We start from the raw sequence: 12,644 nt of genomic DNA on the forward strand, positions 1-12,644 counted from the left end.
TGCCCCGGAGGCCTCGCCTGTCTACGAAACCGCTCCAGAAGCTTCGTCTGTCTACGAGACCGCTTCAGAAGCTTCGTCTGTCCACGAGTCTGCTCCAGAAGCTTCGTCTGCCCACGAGTCTACTCCCGAAGCTTCATCTGTCCACGAGTCTGCTCAAGAAGCCTTGTCTATCCACGAGTCTGCTCCCAAGGCCTCGTCTATCCACGAGTCTATACCAGAAGCCTCTCTTGTCCAAGAGTTTGCGCCAATACCTCCTGAGGTGTCAGCATGCGCTGTAGAACCTCCTAAGGAGGTGGCGTCCATTAATGAACTCACTGCCTCGTCTGTCCACGAGTCTACGTCAGAGGCCTCTTCTGCCCAAGCATCTGCGCCCATGCCCCCAGAGGTGTCAGCGCTAGCTGTAGATCCTCCTATGGGAGCGGCGTCCTATCATGAACTCTCTGCCCACCATGTCACAGTCACAAATCATGAACTCTCTGCCCGCCATGTCGCTATCAAGAAGGCCAAAGAAATCATTCATGTGAACCTCTTTGCCTGCCCTGCAATGGCCATGTCGCCTGCTCTGCCTGGCGCCATGAAATCCTGCTCTGCCTGCTCTACCTGCCTCGCCTGCCCTGCTCTGCCTGCCTGCCACGGCTCCTTACTCTGCCTGCTCTGCCTGCCTTGCTATGGCCCCCTGTTCTGTCTGCTCTGCCTGCGTCGCCATGGCTCCCAGCCCTACCTGCTCTGCCTGCCCCACCATGGTTCCCTACTCTGCCATTGTGCCACGGCCCTGGCCTTCCAGTACTTCATGGTCTGCTACTGCTTCACGGCCCAGGACCTCCAGTGTTCCACTGTCTGTCATTGCTCTGCGGCCCAGGCACGTCAGTATTTCACGGTCTGCTGTCGCTCCACGGCCCAGGTCCTCCAGGTTTCCACTGTCTGCCACAGCACCACGGCCCAGGACCTCCAGGGTTCTACTGTCTGCCACAGCCCCACGGCCCAGGTCCTCCAGTGCTTCACTGTCTGCCACTGCACCACGGCCCAGGACCTCCAGGGTTCTACTGTCTGCCACAGCCCCACGGCCCAGGTCCTCCAGTGCTTCACTGTCTGCCACTGCTCCATGGTCCAGGTCCTCCTGTGCTTCACTGTCTGTCCCTGCTCCACGATCCAGACCCACCTGCTCTACATGGACCTGGCCCTCCGTCCCACCCCCTGTTTTGCCTCTGTTCCCCCACCCACCTGGACTGTTGTTTGAGCGCCAGGAGTCGCTCCTAGGGGGGGGGATTCTGTAACGCCAAGCCAGCAGAGGGAGCCCTCACCCCAGTACTGCCTGCATGCTCCCTCTGCTGCTTCTACTGTCACTTCCTGTTTGGCAGTATATAAGGACTCACCATGTGCTTGCATGTTGCGAAGTATTGCCAGTTAAACCTGCCTTACCGAGCGTTGTAAACTTTACTCTGTTGGATTACCTGTTGCTGTTTTGCTTTGTTTATGGATTTCGAGTTTACGGATCACCCCTGTTTGGATTGTTTGCTTGTGTGGACTGATTACAAGGTTTGACCTATTTCTGCCTCTGACCATCGCTCTCTGGATTACCCCCATTGTTACGTTTGTTATACTGGACTGTTTCTCTCGTTATCTGACCCACTGCCTGCTTTTACTCACTGCCTGCTTGGATTACGGTTCATTGTGTATGTTTGCTGTTGTTTTAATAAACATCCGCTTTTGGATTCCACCTCTGCGTCTTCGTTACTTTAGGCTTATGTACAGACTTGCACAGTATTACAAATGAAGAGTTTATTTGCAAAAACAGATAACTTTTTTTTAAAATGTTAAAAATCATGTTTTATTATGTTATGTTATGTTATGTTATGTTATGTTTATTTATTGTGTTAGCTGTATTTTGGTTAGTTATTTTAACTTAATCAAAATAACTTTGATTGAGATTAATTGGAATGCACAATGAAAAACATCAAAAATTGTGAAATATTATAATAATTTAAAATAACATTTTCTGTGTGAATATCTGTTAAAATGTAATTTATTTCTGTGATGCGCAGCTGAATTTTTAGCATCATTACTCCAGTCTTCAGTGTCACATGATTATTAGCAATGTTGAAAACAGTTGTGCTGCACAATATTTTTGTGGAAACTGTCATACATTTTATTTTTCAGGATGCACAGATGAATAGAAAGTTCAAAAGAACAACATTTGAAATAGAAATCTTTTGTCATTTAATGCATCCTTGATGAATAAAGTATGAATTTCTTTCAATAAAAATCTGGCCCCAAACTTCTGTAAAGATGAAAGATGACTACTGAATCCCCTCTCTCACACATGTGATTTGATCTCACAGGCTCGTCTGAGAATCAGGACGATCAGAGAGATTCTCCGTCTTCCCAGAGTCCTCCAGTAATCCGGGCGCCGCCGAGAAAAACGAGTCGCCGTTTGTGGCGCCGACAGCTGGACAGCAGCAGTTCAGACAACAGCCCGATGACCACTAACCCGGTTAACAACATAAGACTGGACACACCTGAATATCACAGACAGAAACCTGGAAAACCAGACAAAAAGAGTCAAAACAGAAGGATTTCATTTTCTGATGTTTCAAGTGAGTTGGCTGAGGCTGATTGCCTTGATAATAACTCTAATTTAAGCAAAAAAGCTTTTGCACCTGCACAGAAAAGCATTAACAACCAAGATTCATCTGATCTCAAACCGGACGATCAAACCAATGAGAAATCGACTGAAAAATCCCTGAAGATCACTGGAACCAACATGGAACAACATCAGCATGAACTGAACTCAGAAGCGTCTTTAGTTTCACAGCTGAAGATTTTTAAAGAAGAACTCAAACAGTGTGAAGACGCCACTGACATTAAACAACAGACGGTTTCACAGGAACCATTTAAGATCAAGAATCCTTCATCCATCTCCTCCAGAAACACACAGTCCAATACAGATGCTCTTCAGAAACCAGACACTCCCAGACCAAAGTCATGTGTGAAATGGAAGAATGTTTTGATGCAGAAAGCATTATGTTCTTTCACCTTTCCATATGAGAATCAGGATCTGACACATAAATCCTGGTGCAGATTTACACTGGAAGACGGTCTGACGCCTGCAGGCCGAAGCGACACAGACCGACCTGACGTGACGCCTGAATGTCCTGAGAAACCAGATGAAGATCACATCAAGAATGAAGCTGCGGGAGACGCTTTCATACCAAACTAAAGAAACAGCAGAGGTATGGTATTACAATTCTGTGAAGTTGGCACCCCATAAAAAGAAATAATCACCAAAGCTATTTCATTCATTTGTGCTGATTTGTGCCACAAAAACAAACGTTTGTGCTGGTTTAGTGTTTGAGATATTAAAGGAGAAGTCCACTTCCAGAACAACAATTGACAGATAATGTACTCACCCCCTTGTCATCCAAGATGTTCATGTCTTTCTTTCTTCATTTGTAAAAAAATTATGTTTTTTGAGGAAAACATTTCAGGATTTTTCTCCATATAATGGACTGATATGGTGCCCCGAGTTTGAACTTCCAAAATGTAGTTTAAATGCAGCTTCAAACGATCACAAATGCGGTTGTAAACAATCCCAGCCAAGTAAGAAGTGTCTTATCTAACATAACGATTGGTTATTTCATTAATTTTTTCATTAAACTTTTTAATGTCAAACGCTCATCTTGTCTTATTCTGCCTGGACTGTTTTTGTTCTGGGTCATGACAGTTAGTGTATGTCGAAAAACTCCCATCTCATGTTCAGTGTTGGGGAAAGTTACTTTTAAAAGTAATGGATTACAATATTGAGTTACTCCCTAAAAAAGTAACTAATTACGTTACTTAGTTACTTTTTATGGAAAGTAATGTGTTACATTACTTTTGTGTTACTTTTTAAATCTGGACGGGGCTTGCTTGTTTGTTTTTAATATAAAAAGTTCTATTTTTGGCAAATGTAAAAGCCTTTTAACACCAAAAGCCTCAGGCTTTGAGAAAAATAAATTCACTTCTGTACAGTAGACCACAGAAGAAAAAAAATGTCAATACTTCAGCAATAAAAAAAAAGGAAAACAAATGTTAGATTATCTTGAGTAATTTGTGCTTATTAGTATGGTTGAATTGGATTATCGAAGGTCGACAGCAAAGACATTCGTTAATTAAATGGGATTAAATGCATAAAGGATATTTCTGTTATTTAACATTTAATTATTACAGGTTTGCGTCATATTCTGAGTTGAATTTAACTTTTTATTCATTTTGAGGAATGCCAAATCTGTTTTTTGTGAGTGAGATGAATTAATGCATGTTCACATTTAGTCCAGAACTAACATCTTACTCCCGATTTCTCTCAACATGGGGACAGGAGAGCTTTTTATTAATAAATGGGGTGAAAAATAACTGTACTTACGTAGTAAATAACGTTACTTACTTTTTACTTACTTACTTGTAATGTAGCACCCTCAACACGGCTCATGTTCTCCCTCAGCTTCAAAATCGTCCTATATCATTGTTTTACCTTTTTTGTTAAGGGTGTTTGATCTTCTTTGCAAACACTGTGTCTGTTCTTCTGCAGTGATGTAGGATGATTCTGAAATGATTTTTGAAGTTGAGGGAGAAAATACGATCAGAGTTTTTCGACAAACACTAACTGTCTTGAGTCAGAATACACAGAGTTCAGGGAGAGAAGACAAGACGAGCGTTTGACATTAAAAAGTATTTAAATTGTATTTTTTTAATGAAATAACCAATCGTTTCGCTAGATAAGACCCTTCTTCCTCGGCTGGGATCGTTTACAACTGCATTTGGGATCGTTTGAAGCCGCATTTAAACTGACTTTTGGAAGTTCAAAATCGGTGCACCATATATGGAGAAAATCTCCATTATATGGAGAAAAATGCTGAAATGTTTTCCTCAAAAAACACATCATTTCTTTACGACTGAAGAAAGAAAGACATGAACATCTTGGATGACAAGGCGGTGAGTACATTATCTGTAAATCTTTGGAAATCTGGAAGTGGACTTCTCCTTTAAACACTATATATTTTTGACTTTTTCACTTTCCACTCCATGCCGTCCAAATCTCTCCAAACCGGTGCTGTTCGTTTGTGGTCGATTCGTGCACAAGAAATCCTGTAACTATGACCGCTGCTTAAATATAACAAAAAAACTTTTTACAAAAAGTAAAAAAACTTTTTAGCTCAATTTGTGCCCGTTTGTGCCGTTCAAGTTTACATCGGATCGATTTTCCGTCCTCAGAAATAACAAGAGAGTTTTATTGTTAGAAGTTAGTGTTAAAGTTAGTGTTCATTCTACCTTGAAATTTAACTTAGTCAACTTGAAATATGAAGTTAGTGAAAACTTGGGGATGACTAAATGTAAAATTTAAGGCAGCACAATGTTTTTACATTTTTGAAAGAAGCCTCTTCTGCTCACCAAAAAATTGTGAAATATTTTTACAATTTAAAATAACATTTTGTCTGTGAATATCTGTTAAAGTGTAATTTATTTCTGTGATCAAAGCTGAATTTTCAGCAGTCTTGAGTGTCACGATCCTTCAGAAATCATTCTAATATGCTGATTTGCTGCTCAATAAACAATTCTGATTATTAGCAATGTTGAAAAGAGTTGTGATGCACAATATTTTTGTGGAAACTGTGATACATTTTATTTTTCAGGATTCACAGATGAATAGAAAGTTCAAAAGAACAGAACTTATTTGACAGAAATCTTAGAACATTAGTGTTCATGCTGCCTTGACATTTAAACATAGTCAACTTGAAATATGAAGTTAACCTAAAAAATAAAGTATATATTTGATTTGAAATTTTACCCTCAGATTAGGATGAGTTTGTTCATCTGATTTGTAGAAGTGTGCCACCAATGGATCCTCTGCAGTGAATGGGTGCCGTCAGAATGAGAGTCCAAACAGCTGATAAAAACATCACAATAATCCACAAGTAATTCACACCATTCCAGTCCATCAGTTCACATCTTGAAGACAAAAGCTAAAACAAATCCATCAACACATTTTTAACCAAAATACATTGACTCCATAATGCATAATAACACTTCCTCCGGTGAAAAAGTGGTCTGGTCTTTTCAACGGCACAAATCGAGCACAAACCAATGACACCAGTATTGTCTGATTTAGATGAACTGGGGTGGAGAGTGACATCACAGCTCCCGAAAATATTTTGGTTTTATCTAAGGAAGGAAAATTGGTACAGTGTTTGTTTTAATGGCACAAACGGGCACAAATCGAGCACATACGAACTACACCAGTTTTTTGAGAGATTTGGGCAACATGGGGTGGAAAGTGACATCACATGGTCAAAAAAATTGTTTAACATCTCAAACACCAAACCAGCACAAATGTTCATTTTTGCAGCACAAATCAGCACAAACGAATATTTCTTTTTATGGGGTGCCAACTTCTCACAGGTGTTTAACTTTGATTCTTTCAATAACTAAAATCAAGATTTTTCTTTTCGATTATATTTATGTTATAAAAGGAATAGTTCATCCAAACATGTGCTACAAATGTGCTAACCTTCAGATCATCCTAGATTAGGTTAGTTTTTTTCTTCATCAGATTTGCAAAAATATGTCAGTCCTTCAGCTGCTCGACAGTGGATCCTCTGCAGTGAATGGGTGCCGTCAGAAAGAGAGTCCAAACAGCTGATAAAAACATCATCAACATGAATTTATTCATATAGAATCATTAAAAGCTACACAATTTGATCAGAGTGCTTTACAATAATAATCCAGTATCTAAAATTACAAAAGAGATCATCATATAACAGATTAAACTCTCTGTGGCTGCTCAAATGCAAAGAAAACTAAATAAGATAAAAATTTCACCCTCAGATTAGGATGAGTTAGTTTGTTCATCAGATTTGTAGAAGTGTGTCACCAGTGGATCCTCTGCAGTGAATGGGTGCCGTCAGAATGAGAGTCCAAACAGCTGATAAAAACATCACAATAATCCACAAGTAATCCACACCACTCCAGTCCATCAGTTGATGCATAATAAGTTAATGCATAATAACACTTCCTCTGGTGAAAAAGTGGTCTGGTCTGAATCAGGAGAGAAATCTACACAGATCAACCACTGTTTACAAGCCAAAACAGCTGTACACAAATACATGGCTGAGTTTTCATGCAAGAGACAACAGGAGATGGACTTTTCCACTGAAGGAAGCGTTATTATGGATTATGGACTCGTATTTTAATTTAAAATGTCTTCATGATGGATTTGTTTCAGCTTTTGTCTTCTCAAGATGTGAACTGATGAACTCTGGATTATGGTGATGTTTTTATCAGATGTTTGGACTCTCATTCTGACGGCACCCATTCACTTCCATTGGTGAGCAATTGACGGAATGTTACATTTCTCCAAATCTGATGAAGAAACAAACTCATCCTAATCTTGGATGACCTGAGGGGTAAGCACATTTTCATGTTTGTGTGAACTATTCCTTTAAGGACGTGTGAATATGTGACTATATTGTGTACGTCAGCTTTAGCCTGGCCAAGAATGTGTTCTTTGAATATATTCCCATTTTTGCAGATGTTTTGCCTTTATGTTTATAAAATAAAGATGTTAGTAACTTTCTAATCTGTTCCTCCTATGGTCCTCAGGCTGTCAGATGCTGGTGGATCCAGAGTATTAAAGTGAAGACAATAAGCATAACAAGGAGTGAATGCTGGACATCAGGACCAAATTTTATACACTTTATATGATATTTTATATTAGTCCTATTGTGAACTGATATTATTTTTTAGCATTGACATCTGTGAGTATGAATTTTTAAAACATTTTTATGTAATTGTAACGAATGACCACGTGATGGCAGTGTTACACAGTCACAAATTTTCACTGATGCGACCTGACAACAGTCAATAAATATGAGCATCATTCACATTTGTTGCACGGGTTTAACTTAAATATCATATTAATCATCTAAATAAATATTTGTATGAAAAAGCTAAATATATTATGTTATATCAAAATATAATATTTTCTCTACTTCACTGCAGGAAAACAAAGGTTGTTTTATTCATTGTGAAATATTTTACAGTATTTTACTTTGTTTTTCATGCATCTGCATCTTACCTATAATTAATTAATTCATAATTAATTTTGTTGTTTATCAGGGTTTCAGAACACTGAACTTTTTTTTTCTTCATAAATTATTCAGAAGCAGTGCAGACAAAAGTTAGTTTTCCAGCCTAGTCATCACACAGGAGTTTCTGCATCTGCTTACAAATGTAAATACATGTTAACACATTTGGACAACCACTGTGATGCTGATTTGTTTGTTGTTTATCAAGGGACGCCCGTTTTGGTTGCTAAGTAACTCGAATGGCCAAAAAGTGGTGATTATTTCCTCAACAAGGAATACTGACTTAACAGATGCAAGAACCATTTTAAACAATTTCTGATTTATTTGCAGAGAATTGAGGGTTACGTGAAGATTAAGTTTTTAAACAGAGCGGATAAACAGTGAAACCCAACGTTTGTAATGATGCATCCAGTGCATCTTTTTTATAGAAAGAGGAAAGGCTATTTCAGCTCACAAATAACAACCCCAGTGGCCTGTGTTTGTTCCGAGGGATTCTGTTAAAGCCCCTGGGAATGTGTGCGGCATTTCTGACGTTTGCGTGAGACTTCCTGAGCTTCATTAAGCTGCCAATTTAACCTCAGTAAAGCGCCTCACGATCAATTATAGTGCCGAGCTTCTTCTCAAACCTACTTGACTCCACACCTTCAGAAGGGTTTCTCATGTTCTTTGTGCAGATGCACGTCCTCAGCTCTGCATTTAGACCTGATCATTATTTATAAAGGGGGTTTGAAGCAACAGGTTATTCTGAAAAAAAAAAAGAAAAGAAGAGGAGACAATGTGAGCGGGACTAACAATCTCGTTTTTAGACTTTTGCACCTGGGACTGGGATACAGACCGCCAATAAACTAATTGGTTTGGTTTTTGTTTGGGTAGTTTGTGTGGGTGAGCCTAATCGCTTATTAAAGGCATGAAAATGTGCTGAAAATTTACTCATCCTCAGGCCATACAAGATTAGGATGAGTCTTCATCAGATTTGGAGAAATGTGTCACTTGCTCACCAATGGATGTGAATGGGTGCCGTCAGAATGAGAGTCCAAACATCTGATGAAAACATCACAAGTAATCCACACCACTCCAGTCTTGAGAAAAGGTCTGACAAGCTACGCCAAATTGCGCTCAAAATCGCATTCGATTATAAGCGCGATTTGGCGTAGCTTGTCAGTGATTTACGGCTCTGTGTATTTATTGCAGCTTCAGCTGAATGCACGTGATGGAGCTTTACTACTCATCAAAGTACCGGCTTCATTGACTAAGCGCGCCTCACAATATCGTCCGATTAATCGTGCAGCCCTACTGCAGAGGATCCATTGGTGAGCAAGTGATGGAATGACACATTTAAATTTAATGAAGAAAAAACTCATCCACATCTTGGATGTCCTGAGGGTCCTGAGTGAATGGGTGAGCAAGTGTTGGAATGACACATTTAAATTTAATGAAGAAAAAACTCATCCACATCTTGGATGTCCTGAGGGTCCTGAGTGAATGGGTGCCATCAGAATGAGAGTCCAAACATCTGATAAAAACACCACAATAATCCACAGGTAATCCACACCACTCCAGTCCATCATTTAGATCCATCATTAAGATGTTTTAACGAGTCCATAATCCATAATAACGCTTCCTTGCAGTGAAAATGTGGTTTGGTCTGAATCAGAAGAGAAATCTGCACAGATCAAGCACCGTTTACAAGTCAAAACAGCTCTAAACAAATACATGGCTGGATTTTGATGTGAAAGACAACAGGAGATGGACTTTTTCACTGGAAGAAGCGTTATAAACATCTTAATGATGGATTTGTTTTAGCTTTTGTCTCTTTGGACTCCATTCTGATGGCACCCATTCACATCAGTTGGTGAGCAAGTGATGGAGTGACGCATTTAAATTTAATGAAGAAAAAACTCATCCACATCTTGGATGTCCTGAGGGTCCTGAGTGAATGGGTGCCGTCAGAGTTAGAGTCCAAACAGCTGATAAAAACACCACAGTAATCCACAAGTAATCCACACCACTCCAGTCCATCATTTAGATCCATCATTAAGACGTTTTTATATAAAAATTCAAGTCCATAATTCATAAAAACGCTTCCTCCAGTGGAAAAAGTCCATCTCCTGTTGTCTCTCACATCAAAATCCAGCCACATATTTGTTTAGAGCTGTTTTGGCTTGTAAACAGTGGTTGATCTGTGCAGATTTCTCCCCTGATTCAGACCAGACCACTTTTTCACCAGAGGAAGCATTGTTATGAATTATGGACTCAAAATGTCTTAATGCTGGATTTGTTTCAGCTTTTGTCTCTTCTCAAGATGTTAACTGATGGACTGGAGTGGTGTGGACTACTTGTGATGTTTTTATCAGGTGTTTGGACTCTCATTCTGACGGCACCCATTCACATCCATTGGTGAGCAAGTGATGAAATGGTACATTTAAATTTAATGAATAATAAATTAATCCACATCTTGGATGTCCTGATGGTAAGCACATCTGGTGTAAACAGTTAAATTAGAAATGAAATGTTTCTGTATTTATAACGTCATTGCAGGAGTGTTAAATGTACTTGAACGTTTCAAGAGAAAACAATAATTACTTCTTTAAATCATGACCTTTTGGTTCCAAGAACAATAATGTTAATCTACAGACAATTTCAGTGTTTTGACAATTATATGTTGGAGAACATTGACAGTAGACATAAACAACACCATTCGGACAGACGTCCTAGATAACGCTGGAATGTTTTAGCAGTCGTGTTTGAAATTGGATTGAGAGCGACTTTGTCTCTGAACAATTTTTTATCGGTGCTGACTGGAGAAAACAGTCACGCTGTGAATGATTTTCACTAGATTATATTGCCACCAGACACTGCACAAATAAAAACAGCTGTTAAAAGTAAGAAACAAAGATGAAACGTAATAATAATAAAGGGAATAAAGCAATATACACAACGGTAATTTGATTTTAACAGTGTTTTGGCTAGAGTAAGGCAGTGTGTATAACATTATTAAGAGCTGATATTAAAAAAATAACATTTGGAGGTGGGGAATATGAGTTTAAATGTTGATTTAAAATGCTCATATCACTTGCTTTCTTGCTGAGATTAACATAATGTTGTAAAAATCGAGCTCTGTGTACAAACGTCTCTCCTGCTGTTTTTAAACCCTTTTGGGATCCGAGCTGAACCTGCATCAAAATGTCAGAGAGCACAGCTGGGGAATTAAAGCTGAACATTTTTAGAGAGATAAGAAGAAAAAAGCAACAAACCGGAAGATTAATAGTAGGAAGGAGAAAGGTGTTTACTAACATTTCATACGTGCAGATGCCTTCTGACCCAAACCGTTTATATTGTGTAACAGCAGTTGTCACAGCAATAGCAGTAGTTTTTTCCTTTATGAATATGTTAAACATTGTATACTGCTGAATTTGAATAAACATAACAGCATGATGCATGAGGAGAAAAAGAATTAACATTGTAACAATGGGAAAATCTTACTTGAAAGCTCTACTGAAGAAAGAAAACAGCATGTTTCTATGCAAAATTCTTTTTGATGTTCATATTTGACCTCTAATATACGTTTTTATTCAAAACAATCCAAAAGCAGGCATTTTTTATTTGCAAAGCACAAAATAAGACATCAACTCTAGGCTAAATATGCTCTGATTCTGAATCAGGTGAGAAAAAGCTGTGGGATTTTTCACAGGTGTTGATGGAGAATCACCCACATACAGGTGTTCCACAACAGCTATCATCTTTAAGAAAAGGAAAAACAGCTGGTGCAATGACAATTATGCAGCATGAAATAGCCTCACGACATGCATTTTCTCAGAAAATAAAACTGTTGCATTGTGTAGTCTAAAATTGCTATTTCCAAGTTTAATATAAACACAATAAGCCGTGAGAAAATCACTAATTGTCTGTTTCACGTCACATACAGCCAGGTGATAGCCTGTATTATAGGCTGTTTTTAGATTTAAGTGTTTAGTTAATGTATTACACTTAAAAATTAGTCTCCCACACAGTAATTGTAACCGCAGTACCTAATTATGAATATGTGTGAGTCAATTATTGCTCGACAAATTGAAAGCGCGCTCTAATTATATTGGTTTTAGCATCTATAATAAACGCCTTGTTTAATGTAATTGTTGAGAGTCATTTCTGTGGCAGTGATTATTAATCAGCAGGTCTAATCGTTACATTAATTGCAGCGTCTTAAAGAACAAACTGCTGTGACTGACGTGTGAACGCGATTCAGTCAGGGAGTCGGCTCATTTCAAACGATTCGATTTGTTCAGGTCATCAATCAGAAATGTCCTCTTTTACATTGTTTGAAATAAGAAATGAGATAATTTATTATTTTTAATAATAATTTATTATTTTTTAAAATTTATTAAATTTTTAAATTATTTTAAAACTTTATTAGGCTGGTGAATTTGACTGAAAGCAAGATTTTGTGTGAAATAGTACTCAGTTTGCAGCTGTAACATGTCTCTTTCTCTCCCAAACAAATTTAGCCTAATAGTCAGGTTATTACATACG

The 12,644-nt window shown here is 38.6% G+C and overlaps 1 protein-coding gene across 1 annotated transcript; it reads left to right on the forward strand.

Moving 5' to 3' along the window:
• Positions 1-740: 740 nt before the first annotated feature.
• LOC127171777 (uncharacterized) lies at positions 741-7,851 on the forward strand. Its single transcript, XM_051120647.1, has 3 exons — positions 741-867; positions 2,340-3,230; positions 7,633-7,851. Exons 1-2 carry the CDS (start codon positions 741-743, stop codon positions 3,215-3,217), a joined length of 1,005 nt encoding a protein of 334 aa, XP_050976604.1. The 3' UTR covers positions 3,218-3,230; positions 7,633-7,851.
• Positions 7,852-12,644: the final 4,793 nt, after the last annotated feature.

The sequence above is a fragment of the Labeo rohita genome, chromosome 10, assembly GCF_022985175.1.
Source record: "Labeo rohita strain BAU-BD-2019 chromosome 10, IGBB_LRoh.1.0, whole genome shotgun sequence".
In the NCBI taxonomy this organism is placed as follows: domain Eukaryota; kingdom Metazoa; phylum Chordata; class Actinopteri; order Cypriniformes; family Cyprinidae; genus Labeo; species Labeo rohita.